The 27,135-nt window shown below is 43.6% G+C and overlaps 1 protein-coding gene and 1 pseudogene across 2 annotated transcripts in view; one reads left to right on the top strand and one right to left on the bottom strand.

Moving 5' to 3' along the window:
* Positions 1–1,017: 1,017 nt before the first annotated feature.
* CD38 (CD38 molecule) overlaps positions 1,018–27,135 on the top strand; it is a gene marked incomplete at its 5' end in the record, with an annotated part of 36,756 nt that continues 10,638 nt past the window's right edge. The window contains 2 exons of the mRNA XM_080929069.1: positions 1,018–1,259; positions 26,908–27,037. Of these exons, the coding sequence (XP_080785195.1) occupies positions 1,018–1,259; positions 26,908–27,037 (372 nt within the window). The remainder of the gene's footprint in view (positions 1,260–26,907; positions 27,038–27,135) is intronic.
* LOC308434409 (alpha-enolase-like) lies at positions 13,431–24,352 on the bottom strand (annotated as a pseudogene). The gene is made up of 4 exons: positions 24,238–24,352; positions 17,148–17,237; positions 14,691–14,798; positions 13,431–14,187 (listed from the first exon to the last, which is right to left on the bottom strand). The product of its transcript is annotated as an alpha-enolase-like (transcript).

The following is a 27,135-nucleotide window of genomic DNA, read 5'->3' as shown; positions in this document are numbered from 1 at the left end:
GGCTTTCCTGTGCCAGCTTTTGCATCTAGTATTCCCTCTGCCTAGAAAATGTCCCATGAAAATCCTGTGCTATGATCCATATGTGACACGTTTAAGCAATATATGTCTCCTTGGGAAGGAGAGCCAGGAAGAGCCTCTGTGTTTTGGGGTTTCCATGTGAGATGATGTATTATTGCATATGAGATGGGTTGCAAGCAAGCGTCCTATCAACTATAAAATTCCGTCTTTGACAACCCCCTAGAGCAAGCAGCAATGACTTACATGCATTGAGTAATCAGTTATTATGCCTTAGGGATTATGCTAGACACCCAGGAGATATTAATTCATCTAGTCGAAGCAAGCTGTGATGTAGGTAATATGAGTCTCTTCTCACATGTATCCAGTTCAGAGAAGTAAGATAAACATAACAGCGCTTTAACAGCTGGGGCTGGGTTTGAACTGATACCTCCTGGGAAGAAGAAGGGCAGACTGAAGCTGAGACTTTAAAAACATCTGGGCAGGATCTTTATCAAAGCTCAGAGGTAGAGGTAGGCCATTCATTGACAGGCATTGGGTGAACAGAGAGAGGGGGAGAGATGGGAGAGAGGGAGAGGGAAAGTGAGAAAGAGGCGCGGGGTTGGGGGGGCAGAGACAGACAGACAGACAGACAGACAGACAGACGGAAGGATTTTACCCTCCAGGGAGCATATGTAGCAAAGGTGTCAAGTGTACAGGTGACAGGTGTTGGCCAGGAGGATCTTGAAGCTGTTGTTTGTGCACCTGCAGAGGCTAAAGTGTTGTCTTTGAGAGAGAGGTTCGGGTCAGTCAGCTCTGGAGTCTGAAAGTAAGCAACGGGAGTGCCTGTTGACAACCCCAAAGCCTCGTTAGTCCATCACCCCCGTGGAACTTTGAAGCAGGAGTAGGGGGTGGGAAAGGAAGTAGATAAAGGCGAGTGAAAGAAAGGAGGAGGGGCAGGCTCTGACCCAGCCAGCCCTGTGTTCTCTTCCTGCCTAGCCTGGGCCAGTCTCTAGGAGTCCAATGGCCAACTGTGAATTTAGCCAGATGTCTGAGGACAGACCTGGCTGCCGCTTCACTAGGAAAGCCCAGTTAGTTCTCGGAGTGAGTGTCCTGTTCGTGATCGCCCTGGGAGTGATCTTGGTCATAGTTTTGTGGCCGCGCTCGCTCCTGGTGTGGAATGGGAAGCCTACCACGAAGCACTTTTCTGACATCTTCCTAGGACGCTGTCTGATCTATACTCAAATCCTCCGGCCGGAGATGAGGTGAGTTGGCTTCTGAGGCACACACCCGGGGCACAGTAAGCAGCGGGAAACCGGGAAAGCCGGCTGTGACCCAGCTGGAGTTCTCAGGCGGGGACCTTCCAGATTGTCCCAAACAAAGAATCTAGTGTTGTGGATAAGCTGGAGGCCGAGGGGCAGTGCTGAGCGGAAGGTCCCCTGTTCAAGTTACCAGAACACCGCCTGCACCACCACCTCCGGGTTGGCAGTGTCTGCGATGGGGGCGCTGATCGTTGCTGAGCTCTGCAAAGATGCTCGCCTCCGACAGTGGGTGCTGAACTGTGGCCATCTTTAGCCTCAGCCGCGCTTTGCGGGCGGGTTGGGAGGGGGGAGGCAAAGATGACTCGCAGGGACAGAAACTTCACACTGTCATTTGGCTTGTGGTTTTTGTCAGAGACTACGCCCAGAAAGTTATGGTCTCAGGACACTTGACCAGGTGCCGTGCTGAGCACGCTGTTGGGGTGGAGGGCGTCAGGAGGATTTTTGTGAATTCAGAGTTAGCAAGGGCTGCACAGCTACACTGCAAATTCTAGGGCAAGCGTGAGTTACAAGGAAAGACCAGGCTCAAAATAAGTTAAAATTAATTTTAGTTAATTACAACACAAAGAAAAAAAAAAAAACAAGCCCAAACAGCATCCTGGTTATTTTTCAAATCTGATCAGTAATAAAAACAAAACAAGACAGACGATAAAAACTGAAATACTACTCATTAGGTAAGCGAAATTCACCTGGTGAACCTGTGTAGACCCTGTTCATCAGTCAATAGGGTCAGCTCATAGAACCAGCTCCTCACCCCACCCCCTTCCACCCTCTGCCTGCCCCAGAGGGAAGGGTTGTGTTGCTACTCTCTGGCATCATTTTAATGTAGATTTGATTTCTGAAGTCAAACGGAAAGCCCAACCGGCTGGGAAGGGGCGTGGGAAGGGGTGTGCAGACGCCCAGCTTCACATCTGTCTTCAGGGGCACAGCTTCCCAGGTGCTCACGTGCTCAGTGGTTGGGGTCCTGGTCTTGAAAATGTTCCGGTATAAAACACCCTCAGGGCCCTGACAAACATTTTGTTTACATGATAGTGGTGGTTTAGACATTTTGAGTGAATTCACTGTGCTTAGCAAACCAGATGCATGATCTTGGCATGATGTGTACTTAGCATTGAGCTCGTGGTGTGTAGATGTTAAGATCTTGTTCAGCCTATCCTCTCATGAGTATGTGCATCCATTCAGCAAGAACTATTTGTGTTTATCAAATAATAATCTAAATATAACAGGATTGACTAATAAAATTATACACGTTTGCTGTGTGTACGCGCACATGTGGGTGTTTGTTCATGTGCAAGTGCGTGTGTCTGTGTGTGTGTATGCGTGTGTGTGCATGCAGAAATCATGGTATCAATTCTCTACCTCCACTCTGTAGCTTCTGGGACTCAAATTCAGGTAATTACAGGTTTGGAAGCAAGCATCCCTACCTGCTGGTCCACCAATCGAACAATATTGTGACGAGTGTCTTTCCAAATATCACCATCACACACATACACACACACACATACACACATATACACATATACACACACATACACACATATACACACACATACACACATAATCACACATATATACACACATATACACATATACACACATACACACATATACACATGTACACACACATACACAAATACAAAGACAAACATACAAACACACACATACACATACACACACAAATACACATACACACACATATACACATATACACACATACACACATATACACATGTACACACACATACACACACAAATACACATACACACATACACACACACACACACACACAGGCAGACATGGAGCTGGAGAAGGAGCTGAGAGTTCTACATCTGGACTGACAGACAACAGGAAGAGAGACAGAGACTTGGCCTGGCTTGAGCATCTGAAACCACAAAGCCCCCTCACACACTTCCTCCAAAAGGCCACACCTATTCCAGCAAGATCACACCTCCTAACTGTACCTTTCTCCATGGGCCTTTGGGGGCCGTTTTCATGAAGACCACGACAGTGCAGATTTTATTTGAATGGCTTTTGAATTCCACATGTTTCCTAATCCTTTCTGAAGTAGTTTTATTATTTCACACTCCCTCGTCAATATACAGAGTCCACTTCTCCACGATCTGACCATTATTGAATGTCTTCAATCTTTTTAAATTATGAGAAAGATAGAAAAATAGCATATGACATTTCCCCGTTTGCCAGCAAGTCTTTTTGTCTGGATTCTGCCCATTTAAATGTTGTTCAGATGTTCACTCTTTCTGTTGAGTTACTTACATATGTGTTTTGGGGTTGTTTATATTTCCAGGTAATATTTATCACACAGACATAAAGTATCTCACAGCTACATCACTAAGACCTCTGCCCCAAGGACACATGTTACTGACAACATCCTGAGTTTCATTATTACCCCGGGGCTACTTCTCATTTTGATACCTTTAGTAAGAAGCTCTGAGAACATTAGTTTTATTTTCAAACCTAGCTAACTGGAAATGCTTACGTTCTATTCTGCACTCTGAACCAAGACGTCTTTCCTCTCTGTGTCTGCAGTTGCACAGCTGGAAAGAAAAAAAACAACTGGGCTCTCAGCTGCTCTAAGGATCTGAGACAAAGCTTTGGGTTCCTGAGGCAAAGGTGTTAAGCATCCTCGCTTTGCAGTTGACAAGATTATAACATCTTACATCACTTCTTCAAGGGACTGCCTTTCTTCCAGCCTCCAATAACCACCTCCTGTGTGTCCATCAAATCAGTATGAACAGCCCCTCCTTGAGACCTTTCCTCTTCTGCCTGACATCCAGTGTCTGTACTGATGTCACAGGGTCTCCACACAAATTGAAATAGTGTGTGGGTGGGATGGGGGTTAGAATTGGTTGGTAGACTCATGGATGCTGGCAATCCAAAACCAACCAACCAACCAACCAAAACCCTGCAGTCTATGCCAACAGGTTGCATGTTGATAATAGACTTGGCGGTGCTGTAGCTTTAGTCTGAAAGACGTCTAGCAGGATTCCCTTTCCTCCTGGAACCGTAGACTTAAGAAGCTTGATAAGACTCAGCCCACTCACAATTATGGAGGGTGAATGTTATTTTCATATCATAGAACATTTTCACAGCAGGCAGGTAGATACGTTTGAGTCCATATCTGTGTGCTGTTGTTTCGTGGAGATGACACTGCCAATGACTTATCTGTTTCAAGGCTTTTTTTTTTTTTTTTTTTTTTTTTTTTTTTTTTTTAATGCAGAGTCCAACTACTGGTGATCATTTTCTAAGTCTCTAGAACAAACTCTCCAATTCAATGATTTACACTGAGGATCATCTAGATTTCATGATTCAGTAAGTGGACAGGAATGGTCTGGAGGCCAACTTGACTTGATGTCACCTGGGTCTGCCATCACCCAGGCTGCCATTCAAGAAGCCATGCTTTCATGAGTGACATCTTGGCTCAGCAGAGAAGTAATGCCTCTCTTTCTCTTTGTATTGCCTCTGCATGATCCCTTCCCTGTTAGACATGGTTCTCTTCATGGTTTCCGAATTCTAGTAGTACAGTCAGCTGGATCTTCCTAAAGTTTTAGGTTCATGATGAGCTTCACCTCTACACCAAGCCAAGGCCAACTCAGACTCAACAGCTAGAGAAATAAACTCTACTTATCAATGGATGGAGGGCATACCACATTCTGTGGGTACCCCAGCTCTTCACATCTTGCATGAGAGCATCCTTGTCTCTGTACTAGCCTTTAGTTGTGACTGTTCTGTCACCTCTGTTGCTGCCCTTCCTTAACAACCTCCCACAACTAGATTTATAATGAAAAAAGAATAACATGGGACTCATGTTGAGTTTGGGGATTATTATGTAGTGGTATATACTGAGTACTCAGATTAATGCTTAAGCTATAATAAGCTCTAAATATTTAGTTGAATCACATAAATGACATATGAGCCATTATATATATTACAAAATTTTGAATTTTGAAACCTCAATGCCCACTCCTAAAGACATACATTTTCCAACAAGGTCACACCTTCAACAAGACTACACCCCTAATTCTTTCCAAAGAGTTTGTCAACTGGAGCCTAAAGGGACCATTTGCATCTAAGCCACTGAAAGGCCAACCTCTCTCTCTCCTGCTTCTACCACCTTGGTAGACTGTGACTCAAATGGTGAGCTACAAGAAAGCTTTCCCTCTAAATGTTGCTTTTGTTAAGTGTTTTCAAAGGAAAATAAACACATCAGTTGTTTGTTCTCTGTGACAAGAAAAGTTATTAACATGTGGGGTTTGAACCTGGGGTCTTGACTGAGCCACACTTCCTGCCTCATGGGAAGATGGATATCAAACTTTTCCTTGAAGATGAAACTCAGCTCTCTAAGTTGAAGCAGGAGAAGTAATGTAATGTAGAGTGCTCCTGAGCTATCCCCGTTGGTTCCTCTATCTTGAAGGCTACACTTATGAGCTACCTTCTGACTAAGACGGCCCTAGAGAGAGGCATGTCCAAGATTCATAAAAGTGAGTACAGTATGTCAGAACTTACAGCATCTCTTAGCTCAGTGGGAAAGTGTGACTCTCAGGACTCAGGGTATGTGCAGAGGCAGGAGAAGGTCTGAGGATGAAGTAGAGACCAAGCCATGAAAAAAAGATGGGTCTCTAGAGAGAAGCCTAGTTGTTATGACTTAAGTTCCATGACTCTCTTATCTTGGTGAAGACCAGCATGGATAATGGGGACGTCAGCCACTGATGTGTGTTACAGATGCTGGAGGACCAGACAAGAGTACAGAGATATAAACTTGCACGTATATGAAAGATCTCTTCATCCTAGCCACAGGAGAGCTGAAAGCCAGAGAGGTGGGGTTCTAGTCACCTCGCCACCCTAGAGTTACCTCATATGTTGCTCATCATATTCTGGTGTGTTTGTTAGAAAATAAAATCATTTTGAGTGGAACACACTTATGACCAGGCCCAAATGTAAATAATGAAAGAGTCAGAAAATATTCTCTGTTCCCCTGCTTCACTTCTTTCTCACAGTGGTGGGCTTTTCTGATTCCTTTGTTTTTAGGTTACATTTTAAAAAATGTCCTCTGCTCCTTCCTCTTCAGACTTTTTGGGTTTTCTGGGAGGTCAAGTGTGTGCATTTTACTTCCCTGTGATTCCTACTTTGATAGCCTCAGCATTTTACTTAAGTCTTGATGGAAGCAGAAAATTAGTACAGAGAGTAAAGACTTCCTGATCTTGGATGGAGCTGGCAAATCAGTGAACTGAAATAAACCCGTTCTCCTTACATAAGACCATGTCAGGCATTTCATTACAGTGACAGAAAACTGATTAAGCAGGGGAAAGTCTAGAACAACTACCAGATTCAACAGCCTGCCTCATCAGAATGTGAAAACATTTTCCAAGTGTAAGTTTCCATAAGATAAGAGTATGATCTCATAGCACATAGATTTACACAGATTAGAGATTTATTCACTCCTTTGTGTCAGGCTTGAAAGCAACCAGATGAAATGTAACTAGAACAGTCTTAAAGCTGGAGAAACCTGGCTTTAAATATTCATTTATGAGGACATCAGTAAAATTCAGTTCAAAGAATATTTTGAGGCACTTTGTATTTGCTAGTACTCAAAATGATATTAGACTTAGATACATTGACATGAACAAGTTAATGTTCTAGAAGGCAGCATGAAGCAGAAATGTTGTGATTATCTTGTTATTGCACACAAAAATGACACACTATCCTCTAACTTAAAAAGCTGGAGCTATGACCTCAGATGAAAAGGAATGAAAACCATATTCTACTGAGTAAATTTTTTAGTAAATCTTCCCAACAGTACCTGCCTTAGTTCATTGTTATTAGTATAATAGAATACAGAATGTTGGAAAATAGGTGAAGGAAAAATGAGTTTAGCTCACGATTTCAGAAGTTCGAGAACCTTCTGGCTCCATCATGGCAGGTACTGGCAGGATAATGAGAGCCGTGAGGAGAGCACCTAGTCACCGGAACTAACTCCTACCTTCAGAACAGGACTCGCTTATTCTCAGAGTGATGACCCATAACCTAAGCACCTTCTATTAGGTCCCACCTTTAGAGGTCTTATGACCTCAACACAGCCACATGGTGGGCCAAGCTGCAAGCATGGAAAACATTGGGGTACAGACATAGACCATATCCAAACTATGACACCTCAGTATGGCATTACAAGGAATGCTGTCTATCTTATGGCTTTAATGTGGCATTCTTCTTTCAAAGTTTTATGTATTTTGTAACGTATTTATTCAGAAGTACTATGTATTTCTATGTACCTATGGATATCGGGGTAGTTATTTGACAATTAATCTGTGGCTATGGGTCCTGCTGGTTTTTACTCCTCATGGATCGGATTCATTGTGGCCACTCCAGCGGGGAACCCCAGGCTACCAAGCCATATCTACAAGGCCCAGCTGATTCTCTACAACATGGTCCATGAGCCACCACCTCCCAGCTGTCTCCCTGCCAGCTGGGAACTTTCTCACATTCCCCACAATCCCGGTTAAATCATGAGTCAACAATCAATAATTTATCAAATAGATTTATATGTTAAATTCTCAATCCACAATCCGTTCACACAATAAACTTGCAACCAGTTGACAAGATGTAAACCCCCACCTAGATAAAACTAGTTGACCTTTAGAAACCCTTGAAATTATTCATATATATCTATCGTTAAGATCACCTGGGTACAAATCCTCTTTCACTGCCTCCATTCTGGTTCTCCCCCTTCCTCCTCTCTCCCGCCTCACAAAAACTTTGTCCCCACCCCACTCTCTACTGTCCAATCATGTATTGCCTTGACAACAACCTACATATGTGGAGCTGGTCTTAGGAAGTCCAGAACTCCCAGAAAGCTACCAAAATCTGTGCAGTTAATTCTTCTATAAAATTCAGAGATATTTGCAAATAATCTTCACTTTGCTTTTTATATTTTATATCTTCGCTGGATTTCTTAGAATAGCTAATACAACATATATGCTATATGTCTTTAGGTCATGTAGTTCAGAGAATGGCAGAAACAGGGAAAGTATGTATATGCATTGTACAAAAGCAACTCATTCTGAATAATTTCAGTCTGCATTGGTTTGGATTCATAGATGTGGCAGCCATATGCACAACTGTATTGTTGAACTCTTACAGATGCTTCTCTCTCAACAGTAAGTAAAACCCACAGATTCTTCTAATTTCAGGAACTTACATTCTCACAGGCAGAAGTAGACATGAAACAAAACAAGAACATATACTATGTAGCAAGTTGTGGGAAGAGCTGGACAAAATGTGAAAAAGGATTTTAAATTTCAATTATGGGAGTAAAGCAAGAACAGCTTCCCTGGAAGGGGACATTTTAGTAATGTCCAGCCTGTGCTTAATCTTCTAAGACTTTCCTAAAAAACATACTATAACTTCAATTAGTTCTAATGTAGAGCCATGTTTTATGCTGTATAGATGTATATTATATTTTCTTTAGTTTATTACCACTTTCTCTACATTTACAGATATCTATTAGTATGTAGAACAGAATGGCCACTTAGCTTAGGATTTTCTACCCTCTAGGTTATAGTCTTGGGGTGTTGTTTATTTTTATGCTTCGGTTTGATTTATTATTATTGGATGTATGTGCATGATGTGTGTGAGTGTGCATGTGCATGGACATACATGTGTCATGGCACACATGTGAAGGTCAGTTTTCTCCTTTCATCTTCATGTGGGTTTTATGGAACTAACTTGGGTTGTCAGACTTGCTGATTCCTCTCACTGGCCTCTGTGCTGCTCTTTAACATGTTCTTCTAGAAGCAGTATTCCCTATAAACTGACAGCCAGGTTAGAGTTGGTTAGACTTAGGGGTGGAGCAGGGATACTTCACAGAGAGAGCTTTTTCTTCAGTATTACATCAAAGGCCCCATAATGTCCTTGAAGGTTGTTAGAGTTGAGCATTGTGTGTCATTGTGTTCTCAAGTTCCACAGTGACTTTTCATCCTATCAGTTTAGCAGCATCTGTTTAGACAAGATTGATCAGTCCCATTATTATTATCATATAATTATCAATCATTATTTTTAACTGAAAGAGTCCTTTGGCATGCCTTTCCTTTAATTCTAAGCGGAGGGCATTCTCTACTGGTTGTCCAGAAAGAGTTCATAAAAGAAAGGCTGACTGGGCAGTCATCTTACTGTGTGCTCCAGTCATTTCAGGGAACCCTCGTGTCCTGTCTCTTTCCTCCCCTGCCCCTTACTTTCCTGCCCCCCTCTGTTTCTCTATATTCTATAGTGGTGATGGTGGGTTTTTTTTTTTTTTTTTTTTTTTTTTTTTTTTTTTTTTTTTGACATCTATCCCATCTTTCCCATTTCCCTCCACCGGGACTTTCCAAACCGTCGCTGGACGATTTCCAGATCTGAGTCCAGTCTGGCCAGTCCCATGTTCTGTGCCCCATACATGTGTACAGTTTTGTCCAGAGCAATGTCCCAGGTGACAGTTTGTTTCTGTTGTATAACATTCACCCCCAAGTTGTGTTTTCTCTCCAGACAGATATGTTTGCTTCAAAATGTGGGGTTTCATTGGAGCTACAGTTCCGTGTTATCTTTAAGGTCCCTTTGTGGGTCTGGAGGTTTTGCTGTGAGAGGCTGGGTTTTCGTTTCTGGAATTGGTGGTACTTTCCCACCTTCTGTGTCCTGGAGACACATAGGGAGCAGCATCCAGTGCCGGGCAGCTTAGCAAGTTCCTGTATCCATGGGTTAACCATGCCTCATTGGGGAAGCGTGTGGAATTCAGGCTCCTGTGTTGCTGACTGTTCTCCAGGCTAAGGTGCAGGAGGATTGAGTGTCACAGCTCAGCTAAGCAGTATCTCTTCCTGTCACCTTTGTGCAAGGGTAGCTAGGATGACACATGAATAAAAGTGAACTTGAAAACAAAAGAGGCTGATAAATTCTTGATCCTTTATCAGTCAGGTGGCAAATGTGTTTGTTGGAGCTCTTCACAAAAACAGAGCCCATCAATGATGAGGTTGGGTAGATAGGAGGGGCATTTGCTAGCAAAGCTGACTCTGATGACAGGGGAGTCTGACAACAGGCCCTTGCATGCTGGTGACCAAAGAAATGCCAAGAGCATTGCTCAGTCCCAAGTCTGAGGCCTCAGAACCAGAATAACCAATGATGTGACACTCGATAGGACCAAATCCAGAGGATCAGAATGGCAGCTCACATAAGGCTGGAACTCCCATGGCCATGAAGCTGGGACCTCTGATGCACAAGACAGAAGAGCATGTGCCCAGGGCAAGCACCAATCCTCAGTCCCTAACTTAGCGAGTAACTGTCCTGCCTGTGAGGGGGGATTGTCTATTATTCTGTTTGTAGAGACAAAGCTTAGTAAGTCAGTGCAACTCACTGCAAGTTGACTTGATGTTTCTGGACGTTAATGGATAGTTCTTGAAAATGGTAGTGTGTGTATGTGTGTACATTTGTGCGTGTGAATCCAGTGCCCTCGGAGGCCAGAGAAGAGTGTTGGAGCTCCCTGAAGCTGGGGTTACAGGCAGTTGTGAGCTGCTGGATAGAGGTACTGGAAATCAATCCCAAGTCCTCTAGAAGAACAGTCTATGCTATGCTTTTAACTGCTGAGTCATGTTTCTGGCTGTTTCATCTTCGTTTAAAAGAAAGACAGGAGTGTTATGACTTCACATTTATAACCTCAATCAATAATAAAAGTGCAAGTCCATAATATCCTTAATTTTATGTTTGTACGATGATGATGATAACAGAAATATGTGTTTGTTTGGCTTCTGGATGTGTGATATGTGATTATTATATATTTATATTTATATCATTGTTATTGTTAGCACACTATATTCTAAGTGGCATAAGCTTTGTCAGAGATTCTTTTTTGACCATCAGAGACAGGATTCATGCCTCTGGTGATGGGTATTGAGAATACAATGCCCTGGCATGCTGCTGCTTAATTAAAGAAAAGACCATACTGGCTGTCTTACTGAAAATAGGTATCAGAAAGGCAAACACGCAACTAAGAAAGCAGGTGGAGGCTCTTCACGTAACTTCTTCAGTCCACTCCAGGGTCATTGCTATTCCCCTTAAACCAATCTCGTCAGACTCTTCAATCTGCTGTTTGTTTCCTACCTTCATCTCAACTGATCCATTAGAATGATTAGAAAGAGTTGATGTCACATCCTCCCTTTGAAACATTTTCTTCCCTTAATCTCTCTACACTGTCTGCATGGGTGTATAGCTTCCGCCAAACCTTTACCACCCCAAGACTGACACAGCCCCACTTCCTATTGAAAATCCCCACTTGGATGTCACTGAGCATTACAAAACTCATTTACACAAATGCAAATCCTGGTGCCTTACTAAATTTGTCCCACTCTGTTCCTTCCTTATTTGAAACAGCAAGTCATTTTCCAGTAGCTCAGCTCAAAAATTTTGGTATCACTTCTGTCTTCCTCTTTTTCTTTCACATTTCATATACAATCACACACTAAATCAAATGCGTTCTATTATAAGAATTTATCTCGGCTGGTGTGGACGCATGTGCTCATCCCATTGTTGAGAATCAGGAGGAGTGTGGTTTAACGTCATCCTGGGTATTTCGCAAATCTGTGCCCCATCCCAAAGGAACCCGGAGTGTGTCTGCTTCCTACCGAATCTGCCACTACGCAAGACACAGTTGCCTTTCATCTGAACTTTTTCTGGGAAGAACACAATTGGGTAACAGCTGATATGCAAAATGGAAGAAATGGGGGTGGAGCAGCATCGGAAAGGCAGAGCGTTTTAAGTAGGCTGAGAAATCGTGGCTCCAGAGATACATAGGGTCCTATGGTCATTACAATTACCATCTCAATATCAAATGAAGCAGTTTTTCCAACAGTCTCACCCATTTATTTATTTACCAAAGTGATCACTTAATTTTCATAGGAAAAGTAGTTTTTAATTTTAACTTACCTAATTTACCTACATAACAGTTGAGGGAATTATAGGAAACATAAACATCTTTACAGAGATGCACCAAGTGGGTGGGAACAAAAGTCCCTGCCTGGGCTCCCGAGGGTCTGTGAAGACATGACTATGTATATCCACATGAGAGGAATAAATATATGTTTGCCCTAGTTTGCTCTCTGTTGCTGGGATAAACTACAACCCAAGGCACCTTGGAGAGGGTTGGGTTTATTTTGCCCAATCAGTGTGGAGTAGGACATGATTTTCTGGTAAAATGGCTCCAGAACTGTTTAGCTCTAATGCTTACTCTTTGAGAAACTACTTAGAAATCAATCATGTGAGAATATCAGACCAATCAGTCTTCTCAAAGGAGAAGTGGTGACAAAGATAGATCTAAGGTGCTGAGAAAACAACAAGCACCAAAACCGGAAACAGCTTGAAAGCTGAAGAATCAGTTTCCTGTGCACAGGTGATAGGAAGGTCAGAAAGGGGAGGGTGGTTATATTCATGCACCCATGTGGATGGAAATGAGGAGACCATTTACCAATAATGCCCACTCCGGAGGAGGCCATGAAGAAACAGGAATGTGACTACTGAGCTCAGAAATATCAAGAATCAACCAAGCGGACTTCCCTTTAATCGCTAATTTTTTTTCTAACAATGAGAAGAAAGCATGTCCAATAATAGAACACTTGCTTAAAATTTTAAAATACAAAACAAAGAACCAATTAATTCCCGGTTAGAATCCTAAACAGTGGGTTTAATTTTGTTTTAAATCAATAAAGTTGAAAGTGATCAACAGGTACAATCTATACCCGCCTAATCAGGTAGCTTTGGCATTAAGTAGTTTTAAGAATGCAGTTAAAATACTTTTTTCATGGGCTTCCTGTGGCTTTTATTTTTGCATGGGGAATGTCTTGACCGGTGGGCACCCTAGAGATCACACTGGGGTTCTGAGTGCTCCAGACACTAGCTGGGAAGTCAGGTGACAGAAACAATAATTCAGACTGATCACATGATACAAACCTGGGGTCTCCAGCAGGGCTCCAGGTGGTCATCAAAAGGAACCCTGACATGGGAGGGGCAAGCACTGAGCTGGTCTTGAACCACCTGGATGACTTCAGGAACAGAGCTGGTGGCTGGAGGGATCTCCAGTCTGTACTTTACTTGGCCAGCGGGTTCCTGAAGGACCTGCCAGCAAACCTGACTTTGCTGCCCAGCTCTTCCTCGATTCTAAGGATCTGATTGTACTTGGCCAGGCACTCAGATCAGAAAGGGCCCCAGTTTTCATCTGCCCAGTACAGAGCCCCACCACCATGTCAACAGTGAAAGTGTCCTCAGTCTCCCCAGATCAATGGGACACCATGACACCCCAGCCACTGGACTGGTCCAGCTTACATGCCTGCCGAGACTCAGTCACAGAGCCTATCTGGTTCACTTTGAGCAGGGTTTGCAGGACTTCTTGCCTGCAGCCTTGACAATCCACTTAGGGTTGGTCACTGTGAGGTTATTCCCCCACTACCTAGATGCCCGCACTAGTTGTGAACTTCTGCCAAGTGTCCCAGTCATCCTGGTCAAAGGGGTCTTCAATGACATCACTGGGTAGTTCTGAATAAAGGACTTGTACAGGTCAGCCAGCTGGTTGGGTGTGATGTACCAGTTGGGGTCATCTGGAGACCTGAAGTCCAGGTCATACTTGCCAGCACTTTGTAACTCGGAGGCAGCCACATCCATGCCAATGATGACCTGGTCAGTGTAGCTGGCCTTGGCAGTTGCGGCCTTGAGCAGCTCCAATGCTTCTTTGTTCTCCAGGGTTTAGGTTCAAATCTGCCCTCATCACTCACATTGGTGGTGTCTTTCCCATACTCTCCTTGATGACATTCTTCGGGTTGTGGTAAACCTCTGCTCCAGTGTGCATGGCTTCCCTGTAAGGAAGAGTCATGGGGCACCAATGTAGTTAAAAGATGACATCCCGGGTTTCTGCACCAATGTTAGGAAAAGGATGAAGAGAGTAGGGGGATATGGTCCATGGAAGTGCGGCAAGGCCTGGGGGCAAGGGAGATGCCTCTGAAGAGCCCATGTTGGGCATCCCTTCCCCCTGAGGGACCAGCCACACAATGGTATAGTACAGAATAGAGTTTATTCAGGTCATGGGAGAGTTAAGAGAGTAGTAGAGGCAGAGAGAGAGAGAGAGAGAGGAGTAGGGGAGAAGAGGTCGGCCATGAGCACGTGGAGGGAGAGGGGGGAAGGGGGGAAGGGAAGGGGAAGAGAAGGGGCAAGGTGGGGAGAGCAAGGCTGCAAGCTCAAGAGGCCAAGAGAGAGAGGAGGGGTCAAGCAGCTCCTTTTATAGTGTCAGGTCACTGGGGCGGAGCATACCTGGCTATTGCCAGGTAACTGAGGGGTGGGGTTTACAGAATCCCAACATTCCGGGAAACTGGGTGCCCTCAAAGGCAGGATCATGAGCTCTTGCATGGCCAGCTTGTTGCCAGCATGAGAACCACTGTTGATCACCTTGAAACCTGGGACAGGTTACATTTGCAGGGCAGGAGTATCCAGAAGTAAAGAACTGAGCTAAATGGCAGATGGATGCTTAACTTTTTGAGGAACCACCAAACTGTTCTGAATGATGTTGGGGATAATTTTAAAGGGAAGCATACAGTTTTAAAGAATAATTTTTTAGAAGGGATAGATATGGTTTGAGTATATTGCCCAAGAGCTTGTGCTCAAAGCTTAGCCCTCAGTGTGGTGACACGGGAGGCTGGGAAGCCTTCAGAAGGCAGGGCCCAGTGGAAAAGGATAAAGCCACTAGGATACTGCGCACAGCAGAGAACCCTCTCCTGCCAAAAGTTAGTTCCTGAGATGGTGGTGAAAGAGTTAAAATTTCAAGTTGGCCCCACTGACCCTGCTTTGAGGACAAGTATGCTTCAAGGCTAAGAACAAAATAACTTGTTTAAAGAAATGGCCCAAACCCAGACTGGCTAGACTCAATAAGGTCTGGGCTGGCCTTGCAGTCCTGAGAGAAACAAAGTATAAAGGTCAGTGTGCCCCAAAAGCAGGTGGCCTAGAGTTAAATCATGTCCAAAATGGACGGAATGTGCCAATTTGAAAAAAAAAACCAATAAAATTGCTATGTGCCCATTGCTAACTACCTATGTAATTTTCCCTATAAATATGTCCCCCCAATCCTGCGTGAGATACATGTCATCCCCAGAGCTCTGGAAATAAACCTCTTGCCTGATTGCAGCAAGATAGGCTCTCCATGAGTTCTTGGGTTCATATATCCTGGTACTTGAGTGAGGGGCTCCCCCAGTCTGGGGTCTTTCCGTGGTATAGAAAGAACAAGACTTAGGCTGGGGCGTGGCTGTGTCAGTAAAGGGCCTGCCCACTATGTGCTAAGCTGAGGGTTGACCTTTAGCACTTCACAAAACTTGATGTGGTGAAATCCCAACATTTGGGAGGTTGAGGCAGGAGAATCAGAAGTTCAAGGTCGTCCTCAGCTACACAATGAATTCAAGGGCCAGCTTGGGCTACATGAAAGCCTACCTCAAAAGCAAGGAAAAAAAAAAAAAAAGAGGAAAGGGACTCTTTCTGGACTTACTTCTCAGGATGTGATCTCCCCCACACATAACAGATAAAGTTATATTAATTGATGTATTATAAGTACATTGTATGAATTTATACTTGGGCATTCGGAATTTTTAAGAGAAAATGATAAATAGGTTTTAGAGAATGCAGGAATTTAAAGAGATTACAAATGACTGTCACAGAATTGCTAAACCTACAAAATTTGATGCTTCTGATTTACACTTTCGGGAAATTTTCCAACCAAACTTAGGACTGACAAGAAAACTTAGTTATTAACTTAAGAGAAAACATGTTAAGTGTTGAAATGGGCAAGAAAAGTGAGGGCACGGAAGATGGATTTGGACCCACTGCCTTCTTAATTACACATTAATACTGTATTTAAATGAAGGTAGAGTTCTCCCAAATAAATTCTCAAGATACAGTATTTGACATAAATGGAAGAAAAATACCCCCCACCATCACATATGGAAAGCGTGCAGATCTTGGCATGATTGCTTCCCTATACTTCAAAGGTCTTGCCTCGGTCTTTCTCTTCCTTGGCGTATCAGGAGGATCTGTCCCTGTACAGCACTTCCTTCAGTGTGACATATTGTGTTCACTTGGCATCTGTCACAACCCTCCATTTTTCTTTCTGCTGGTGTCCATATTTCATCTTCCAGTTCTTCTACTGAGATCATCACCATCTCTTCCTTGTCCTTATCACAAGCCCATTTCAGTATTCTGTTACTTCCTTTGGATGTCTTATAGAGGTTTCAAGCCTCAGCTATTTCAAATGGAACCCTTGGTCAAGGTGACTTCTGCCGGAAGCTCGCTTCCAGTTATTGGCCACTTCTTCCTTTTAGTTACTGACTCTATGATTTATCTCCGTATATTTACACATACTCAGTCCACTAGAAATCCACAATGAATTCAGAATCTATCTCCTTTTCCCATCTTATTTTTATCTTTCTCCCCTCCTCCTTCCTCCTCCTTCTCTCTCCTCTTCCTTCCTCCTCTTTTCTTCTCTTCTTCCTCCTCCTCTTCTTCTTTCCTTCCTCCTCCTCCTCCCTCCTCTTCTTCCTTCTTTTTCGTCCTTCTCCACCACCACCTCCTCTTCCTCCTTCCTCTCTTTCTTCATTTTTCAAGACAGGGTTTCTTTGTGTAGCCCTGGCTGTCCTGGAACTTGCTCTGTAGACCAGGTAGGCCTTCCGGTGTACTCCATCATTGCTGGCTACTTTTTTTCTATCTTGACTTACATCTTCCCTTCCTCCTCCATGGCTCCAAATCAGCTTTTCTTGTCAGGAGTACTGGTTTACCTGCTTTCATCCCCACTTCCTTCAGAGTACAACCTGCAAAGAGGAACATTCTGGTATCTCCTACTTCCTGTGCAAAGTCTTCTGTTGCTCCTAATGCCACAAAAGATAAAAGTCTATAGTAAAGGTCAAATTTGCCTTTCTTCCTTTGTTTCCGTCATCTTCTCCTTGCTTGCTTTGATCCAGTCAAATGATTTCTTGTTAACACATCAGATGCTAGGGCCTTCTATCCAGATTAATCCAAATATGGCCATCCTCTACTACATATGCAGCTGGATCCCCGAGTCTCTCCATGTGTACTCTTTGGTTGTGGTTTAGTCTCTGGGAGGTTTGGTTGGTTGATATTGTTGTACATCCTATGGAGTTGCAACCCCTTCAGCTCTTACAACCCTTCCCCTAACTCTTCTATTAGGGTCCCCATGCTCGCTCTGATGGTTGGCTGCAAGCATCCGCATCTGTATCAGTAAGGCTTAGGCAGAGCCTCTCAGGAGACAGCTGTACCAGGCTCCTGTCAGAAAGCACTTCTTGGCATCAGCAATAGTAACTGAGTATGGGATGGATGGATGGCCTTTCCTTCAATCTCTGTTCCACTCTTTGTGGCTATATTTCTTTTAGACGGGAGTAATTCTGGGTTAAAGTTTTTGAGAGTGTGGATAGCTCCATCCCTCAATAGGGGTCTGTGCCTAACCTCTCAATATGGTCTCTACAGGTTCCCTCTCCCTTTTGTTGTGTATTTCAGCTTATGTCATCCCCATTGGATCCTGGGAACTTCTTGCTTTCCTGTTGTCTGGGACTTTCTGTTGGTTACCCCCAGTTCCCCATCCCCCAATTGCTACACACTTCTGTTCAACTCCTTGACCCTCTGTACATCTCCCCTGCCCCTGTCTTCTTCCACACCAAATCTTGTCCCCCTTTTTCCCTCTCTTACTGTTTTTCAAATTTGTGATTTAGCTGTTTCTCGGGACACCTTCTGTTGTTAAAAGATGACATCCCAGGTTTCGGCACTAATGTTAGGAAAAGGATAAGGAGAGTGGGGAGGGAATATGGCCCATGGTAGTGCAGCGAGGCCTGGGGGTAAGGGGGATGCCTCTGGTGGGGGGCATGTTGGGAATCCCTTCCCCTGAGAGACCAGCCACACAACAGTATAGTACAGAATAGAGTTTATTCAGGTCATGGGGGAAGTTAAGACAGTTCTAGAGAGAGGGGGGGGAGAGGAGGGGAGGGGAGGGGAGGGGAGGGGAGGAGAGAGAGTTAGAGAAGTAGAGGCCAGCCATGAGAACATGAAGAGAGAGGAAAGAAGGGAAGGGGAAGAGGAGGGACAAGAATGGGAGAGCAAGACAGTAAGGGAGCAAGAGCAAGAGAGAGAGGAGGGGTCAAGCAGCTCCTTTTATAGTGTCAAGAAACTGGGATGGAGCCTACCTGGCTGTTGCCAGGTGACTGAGGGGTGGGGTTTACAGAATCCCAACACCTTCAACCTCAAGAATTTTTCTATTTTAAGACCCCTTTTAGAAAATCCTGTTGCTTCTTTGCATCTCGCCGATCACTCATTTCTCCCACAAGGTGGCAGTCTCTACTTTGAGTACAGGCTGTAGTGGCTTCAAATTCAAGACTCAAACTTCTCCCTGAACCTGCTTCTTTTCTTAGAGCAGAGACAGCTTGACCTGGAGACCCAGCTAGCTGGAAAGTTCACAGACTGCCTCTTAAGCCAAACATATTGAAGGACGGGTAAGGTTAGAGTGTGGAAGCTCCCACGGGAGTGGCGCATTATAAAGGTAAAAGTGTGGTTCTTATGGGAGTGGCAACGGCGACATTCTGATACCCAGTGTAGGCTGTCAATAGAAAAGCTGGGTTTACAGACCCGGAAAGACAAACAAAGTATGTACTCACTTGTAAGTGGATATTATCTGTAAAATAAAGGATAATCATGCTATAATCCACTGAGCCAGAGAGGCTAAATAAGGAGGGAGTGACTCATCAGTCTCCCTGGGAAGAGGAAACAGAATAGATATTGAAGGTAAACTAGAGATGGGTAAGTATGGGAACAGGATGGGGTTGAAGAGAAGATGAAGGGGGAGAGAACTGGGAGAGACAACTAAAACTGGGGGGCACTTGGGGGATGAGAGAGAAACCTAGTACAATGGAAACTTCCGGGAATCTACAAGGGTGACCCTGGTTAAAACTTCTAGTAAGGAGGGGATACAGAACCTGAACCAGCCACCTCCTGTGACCAGGCAAGACTTCCAGTAGACGGACTGGGACACCAACCCAGCCTTCAGTCTACAATTCGTCTTACCTACAAGATGTGCTGGGTAAAGGTGGCACAGAAATTGTGGGAGTGGCCAACCAGTGACTGGTCCAGCTTGGTTGATGGACCCAGGCTATGAATGGGAGCCCAGCCCTGACACTGCCTGGAGGGCCAGGAACCAAAGCCTGGTTGGCTCAGAGACTTAGGATAGAATTAGTTAAAAAAAAATCAATGAATGATATTCTGCTATATTTGTATGCAAGAGGCAGGTTTCATCCAATGCAGAGACTCACAGCCAAACATTAGGCAGTGTTCAGGGAATCCTGTAGATGAGGAGGAGGAAGAATTTTAGGAGTCAGAGGAGGCAAGGACACCACAAGAAAACTAACAAAATCAACTAACCTTGAAAGAGCTCAGAGACTGAACCAGTGGTTAGGGAGCCCGCATGGGTCTGACCTGGGCTCTCAGCATGTAGTTATGGTTGGATAGCCTGGTCTTCTTATGGGACTCCTAATAGTGGGAACAGGGTCTCTTTGATTTTTTTTCTAGAATTCTTTTCCTGCCACTGGGTCACCTCACCCAGCCTTAATTTGAGGGGAGGTGCTTAGTCTTATTGCAACTTGATATGCCATGCTTGGTTGATATCCCTGGGAGGCCTGCCCTTTTCTCAAGTGAAATGGAGGAGGAGTGGAAGGGGGAGGTGGAAAGGCCTGGGAGAAGAGGAGAGAAGGGATGCAATATATGAGGGAAATTTTAATACTACTACTATTACTACTACTACTACTGATGATGATGATGATGATGATGATGATGATAATGATTGGATTTAACGATCAGATATATATATAGATAGATAGATAGATAGATAGATAGATAGATAATTTCCCCTCAGCACAAGACCTTATCTTTTCCTTCCCTGCTCATGTTATTCTAGCTTCTAGACATGACTGTTCAGTTCTAATCTTGAATGTCTCCCGAGAACTAGAATTACGTTTTTTTTTTTTCCTTCTAGAAGTAACTCTATTTGAAACACAGGTGCATAGTTTGAGTTTTCCTGTGGGAGGCAGCATTGTCTAGCAAAGAGAGCAACATCCTGCCTGTAAGGTAGTTCTGGAGCTGGCTAATTGACCTTGGACAGGGCTAAGCTGCCCTGAGCTCTGGTGTCTTTACTTCTAACTAAAAGACACAGAGTCCTGCTCGCTGGCTGGTGTGAGCTTTTGATGTAAGCATGAGTCATTGGCATCTTGGACAGTGTTTGGCTCACAGGAACATTATGGTATGGTCACAACTGTCAGCCCTTTTCTCTGTTGCTTCTTCCCACCTTTGGTTACCTGGGAGATCAACCAACCCTGGGTAACTTATAGGAAAGGGAAGGTGTGAGAGTAGTGATTCATGGTGGCGGGAGCAGATCGAGTGAAGCTCTGTTGGCAGGAGCAGAGGAGTAGAAAAGAGGATGCGTGTGCTAACTTACTCTATACCAAGACTGCAGGGATCCATTTGGGGGAAAAAACCTGTCCTCAGACTAAAATTCTTCTTCACCAGAAAAATCTTGGTTCAAGCAAGTCAAGAGGCTGACAGAGGCTTCTTGGGAAACTTCTGCCCAGTGTTCACACTCATGAAGACATCCCAACTGTCATGAGCCTTTGGATTCTTTTGTACCCCAAGACTGTTTATTAATGACTAGACTAGTGATTCTTAACTTGTGGTCTCAGTCCCTTTAGGTGTGGATCAACCCTTTCACGGGGGTCATATATCAGATGTCCTTCATATTAGATATTGACATTACAATTTATATTGATTAATAGCAAAATTACAGTATGAAGTAGCAACAAAAATCATTTTGTGGTTGGGGGTCACCACAACATGAGGAACTGTATTAAAGGGTCCCAGCATTTAGAAAAGTTGAGAATCACGTCCTGAGACCTTAACCTGGGACCACTGGGAGTATCCTATAATTGTGTGGGTTGGATTTGTTGGTCTCTGTAAGAAGGAAACATTCATAGCAAAGGTTCATGAAAGGTATGCATGGCTTCCAGGGAACTTGGGGGGGTTAGCTCAGTTTTAGAGTTTAAGGGATGTTTTAAGGAAGCTAGCTTTACTTGAACAATGTCATGGAGTTGACAGGATGAGTCTAATTTTATGATATGAAATCTTGAATTTCTCTCTGCTGGGCTGGAAACATGATGAAGGCCTAGGTTTAGATAGTTAAGATGCAGCAATCCCTTCTGTCGACCAGGTGCAAGGATGGGTTCACCATTATTTCTTCATATTTGTGATTTCTTCTTCTTCTGTATTCAAATTGTTATCTACCATTGCTTTATCTGATGTTGGTGTTGTACGGAATTGCTTGTGGTGAATCTAAAAGACTTTAGAGGAGGTTTAGGTATGAGGTCATATTGTTTACCCTCTCTGAAGTCAGAGCTATTTTTCCTTCATCCCCCAGCATCTTCACAAACAACCTGTCCATTTCCTATCCTGGGGAGGAGGAGCTAAGGCAACCAGCCTGCTACCAGTCAACTTACTCTGGAGAGAGAGGTTCCCAAGGGAAAGAAAGAACCAGGGAACTGGCTGTCTCCTTATCATCTGGATGCTTGGTAGACAGACTGACTGTAGTGACCAAAACAAACCCTGACTTCTTTAGGCACTTGGCAGGATGTCCCTGGGTATATTATAGCTTCAGTTCCAAAGAATAGATTTACAATCTGTAAGGCTTGACTTTTGGAAAATTTAAACAAAGAGGACTCTGGGAAAATAAAATGGAACCATCTTCTTACAGCAATACAAAAAATCATGTGACCTTGCCTTCTTCTGATCTAAAAAGCATGAACCTTATGCAGGAAAAAAAGGGGAATTCAGGGACCTTAGTAGACCTTAGCAACATCTGTTTTTCATTTTGTCTGAGATCTTTCATTTCCCTTCTCCTTGACCTTGCTGGTAACGGCTTCCATCTGTGGTTTGTGTGTGACTTAACAAGGACACATTTTAAAGTTGGGGAAAAAAGAGTTCATTGGAAAAGTTCTGTAGGCCACCTTCCTTACCCTAGATTTCCTTGGGCTTCAAGATGAAGGATGAACACCTAGATTCACTATTTCCTGAATATATGATCCTTAACTGGATAGTGGGTGTGGAAAGATAACGGATAATGGAACAAAGACCCTGTAGTGAGAGTCAATAGTCAGGTCAGGACCAAGAATATTTGCTCCAATACTGATTAATGTTGTTCTTTTTATGTTCAGGTGCAGAACTGCTTTTGATAGCATCCTGAACATGTTGTAAGAGTTATGGTAGTCCTAACAGAAAATATGCAACAAAAGAATGCATAGAAGAAATAACCTACATGCCCATTGATTGATGAGCAGACAAACTGAGTTTCTCTACAGTAGATATTGTTCTGCCTTAAAGGGGATGGGGCATTTAATACTTATTATATGATGGTTTAGATGGGAATGGGCCCCATAGGCTCAAATATTTGAATGTTTGCATTTCAGTTGAATCATTTAGAAATGACTAGAAGTGTAGCATTATTGGAAGTATGCCAATGGGAGGGGGCTTTAAGACTGCAGAAGTCCATGCCAGACCCCATCTTGCTAACTCCCCCCCTCTATATATATGTCTATATATATACATATATATGTATGTATGATCTTTCTCTGTGTGTGTGCTGCTTGCAGATCAGAATGTGCATTCTTCACTGCTGATCCAGTGTACCTACCTGCCACCCTGCTCCCTGCCCTCTGAGACTCTCCATTTGAAACTCTAAGCAAGTCTGCAATTAAAATTTTTAAAAAAAATAAGCTGCTTTGGTTATGATGTAACCTGATTGTAGCAGTAATGATCCTAATTAAGATGTAATATAGCTGACAACGTTCTGCTAAGTAAAATTAGCCATCTGCAAAGATTCCAGGTTTGTGAAATACCTAGCCTAGTCAAATTAGGGGAAAGAGAAAGAATTGTGGTAGCCAGGGCCTGGGTAGAGGAAGGGTAGGGTGTTAATGCTAATGAGTTACAAAACATGATGACTCTTTATCTGTGCATGTCAACACAGTCAAGATGGGGGTGGGAGAGGGATCTCAATGGTACATACTTGCCTCCCATGTGTGATTCTGTGAGTTTAATTCCTAGTCCTAAAAAACCAAAACCAAAACCAAACCACCCAGTACTGTTAGGTGTCTGTAGTCCCAGAACTCATAAATTCCGTTATTATAACCAAAGTGGAGTTTTCATCTTGATGAGCGCAAACTAAAGACAAACAGGGCTGAGAAATAAGACCAGAGAAAGATTCGCCGTGAACAGCGGGTTCGAGAAGAAAAGATAGTACACACTTTAGGGCCTGCTTAGGTTAAAAAAAAGTGACATGTTTGCAAGATGATAATGGTGGATGAGAACATTTTTGGGGATACTCAACTTGAATCATAGAGATGACAGCCAAGAACACCCTGGGCGTGCTCAACTTTCTAAAACCAGCTTTAGCTGGGGAAAGAAAAGAATATTCTAAATGTCTCAACTTAGAAGTTTGTCGATAACACTTGAATCTTAACATTATTTTTACTTTGCTACAAGTTTAAAATTTTCAAATGCATAGAGCAAATTTTAAAAATACTAAAACAAAACAAAGCAAAAAACCCCCAAAAAATGAAAACAGTGTTTCCCAGAGCAGCCAGGAAAAAGACACCCAAGTGCCCAGAGCTACTACAGTGAGTGAATCTGTGAAGGATAGATGAGAAAGAGCGAGAAGAGGGAGAAGAGGGAGTACTTAGGAGAGAGGAGGGTGGAGCTGTTCATGCACTGTAGACAGAGTTGGAACTGGATAGCAGTTAGAAACAGGCAGATACGAGGAGCCTGCGCAACCTCGAGGAGCCATGGTAACGTCTGGGCCCCGGGCTGCAGCCGAGGACCACGTCTGGTTCTGTGGCACTGCTGCAGGCAAAGCTTGTCTGTGGCCAGGGTTAACACCGAAGGCCATGGGGATGTCGCTGGGCTGGGCTACCACTTTAGGCCATGTTGATTGTTGTCCAAGCACTATGCAAGGCTGGCCCTACCCCTTGCCTGAGCAGCATAGGAAAGCTGGCTCTGCTGATGTGGATGCTGAAGAGCTGGCCCCAACAGAATGAGTGTGGAGAGCTGACCCTGTGTCCCTCACCTGCTGCAGCCCCACACCTCCTCCCCTAGACTGCATGGCAATGGGTAATGAGAGCAAGGGTGAGTGGCCAGAGGGCACGTGAGCAGGAGGGTTGGACCTGCCCCTTGCTTGGTCAGGGTAGAAGGGTTGGTCCCAGTGGTGAAGGCATGGGAGAGCTGGTGAGCTGACCAAATGGGCTTCCACCTCGGCCCAGATCCAGAGCTCTGAGTTGGCCACCAGGACATCCATCCCATCTCTGAACTGCTGGAGCAAATGAAGATGCCAGTCCTGTAGATCCAAAGCTGCAGGGTCTCCATGACACAGGGCAAAAAAAAAAACAGCAGGATAACTGGGAGGAGTTCCTGGGGGCATCCAATATTGCTATGGGACAGAAGCCAGAGGCTTTGAGAAAGACCCGTTAATGACTCATTGCAACAAAAATTTGCAAGTAAAGATATGTGGATAAAAGGGTATACTGTGGGACATTCCATGATACATTGCAACTTTAACAGTGAAAAAAATTTAATTTATTTCAGCTTTTGTTTTCTTTTGGGTGGGGAAAGGTTGTGGGGTTGGAGAGGAAGATGGTGGGTTTAGGGTGCATGATGTGAAATTCACAAAGGACCAATGCAATTTTTTTTAATTTGAAAAACAGTATTTATAATGTATGCAAGACGTTTTTGTTATTCTCTTCAAGTTACCAACTCTTCCAAGTAGAATCAACCCTTCCAAGTCATGTTCAACAGTACTACCCTAGTCTCTTCTTCTGAACAGTCACCCCCCCCTCCAGTTGGTTTCTTGAATCTTTATTATTTCTTGAACTGGAATATAAGCCCTAAGAGAAGCACAAAAATCATTTGTGAAGAATGTGGGTTTCAGCGCTTAAATAGGAGTTTACTGATGAAACCTTCGGACATGTGGTAGGTTCTTGGTGCTGGATAAGTTCTCTTTGCCACCAGGCTCCTTTCAAGTGGAACATGTTCCCTCCTTCTTCCATCTTCTTCTGTCTCAGGTCCTGCAGACGCTCCAAAGGGAAAAAGTAGAGGAGATTTTTATGACAGCCGGGATTTAGAACAGAGAGTTCTTGAGAAGGCCATTGTAGTAATTACTGGACTTAAAACAAACCCTGAAAGCCAGGGAGCCGCCAAACATCTATTTTCTCAATTGCCTGTGATGGTACCCTATAAATTTTGATTGACACTAAAGTACATGATGTCATAACTTTTTCTTTTTATGTATGTAAAAGGTATGGAAAGAGGGGGCACTAATGGTTTCCTGGCATAGTTTTCAAAGGCAGGTGCTGATGAACCTAAGGTACTCTGTCTAGACGGTAGAAAGAAACTCCGTTGAACCTTTCACATTTTCATTTGTATCCACTAATTCTCAAGCAGAACCAGGGTCAGAACTGCCTGGGGTGAGGGAGTTGGGGGCATGAATGTGGACCGATGAGCCTGCCCTACAGTACCAAGTCCACCTGCAGTGACCCTACTTAAAGTTTTAATCGACACAGGGTAATTGGACTTATTTATGAGCACAGAGTGGCATTTCATCATATATATGTAGATACATACATACATACATACATACATACATACATATACATATACATACATACATATATATATATATACAGTGTAGAATGATCAGAGGGACAGGCAGCTCTATTGCCTTGGGCGTTCATGACTTTTGTGTGTTTGGGAACATCTGGTCCTCTCTGTAGCTACTTTGAAACATTGCCCTTACTGAGGGCACTAAGAAGCCGTAAATGCTTCTATACAAGGTGAAGCTGGTCTTCTTCCTATTTTCTTCTTAATGTCATTAGGCGCTTGGGTCATTTTAATCTCACTGAGCCTCAGATAACTTCCGTCTCACAGGAGCGTAGCACACAGCTGAGAGGATGGAATCAAGAACTGACTGCCCCCGGGTAATCTGACTCCAGATGAAGGGTATTTCTGCTCTGTTCCAAAAACATTTTAAAGACGTTTTAAACATCTTCCTCTTTTTCTTTTATCTATTTTTATTTTATGAGCATTGTCGTTTTGCATGTATGTCTGTGGGAATGTGCTAGATCCCCTAGAACTGGAGTTGTAGACCATTGTGAGCTGCCATGTGGGTGCTGGGAATTGAACCTGGGTCCCCTGGAAGAGCAACCAGGGCTTTTGATTACTGAGCTATTTCTCCGGTTCCTAAGATTTATTCTTATTTCATATTTATTTTATATGTAAAGGTGTTTTGTCTGTACATATATGTTCATGAGCCATGTAAGTGCAGTACCTGTGGACGCCAGGGGGAGGTGTTAACTGTGGAATCTGAACACACAGTTGGGAGCCACTATGAGCCATCTCTCCAGACTCTTCAAAACTATTTTCGAAATCGGTTTTCTATCTTTCCTCTTATAGCAATCAGAACTGCAAGAAGATACTGAACACATTCAAAAGAGCGTTTGTTTCCAAGAATCCTTGCAACATCACAAGAGAAGACTATGCACCACTTGTAAAACTGGTTACTCAGACCATACCATGTAACAAGGTAACAAGGGCAAGTTATTCCTCTTAAGACTGAGAATACAAGCCAGAGGAAAGACGGCCTGGGACCAATGTTAGAATGCAGACAGAGAGGAGACCTTG

The sequence above is a fragment of the Micromys minutus genome, assembly GCF_963924665.1.
Source record: "Micromys minutus genome assembly, chromosome: 1".
NCBI lineage: Eukaryota > Metazoa > Chordata > Mammalia > Rodentia > Muridae > Micromys > Micromys minutus.
The sequence above is the reverse complement of the archived record's forward strand: the minus strand, read 5'-3'. Positions and strand labels throughout refer to the sequence as shown.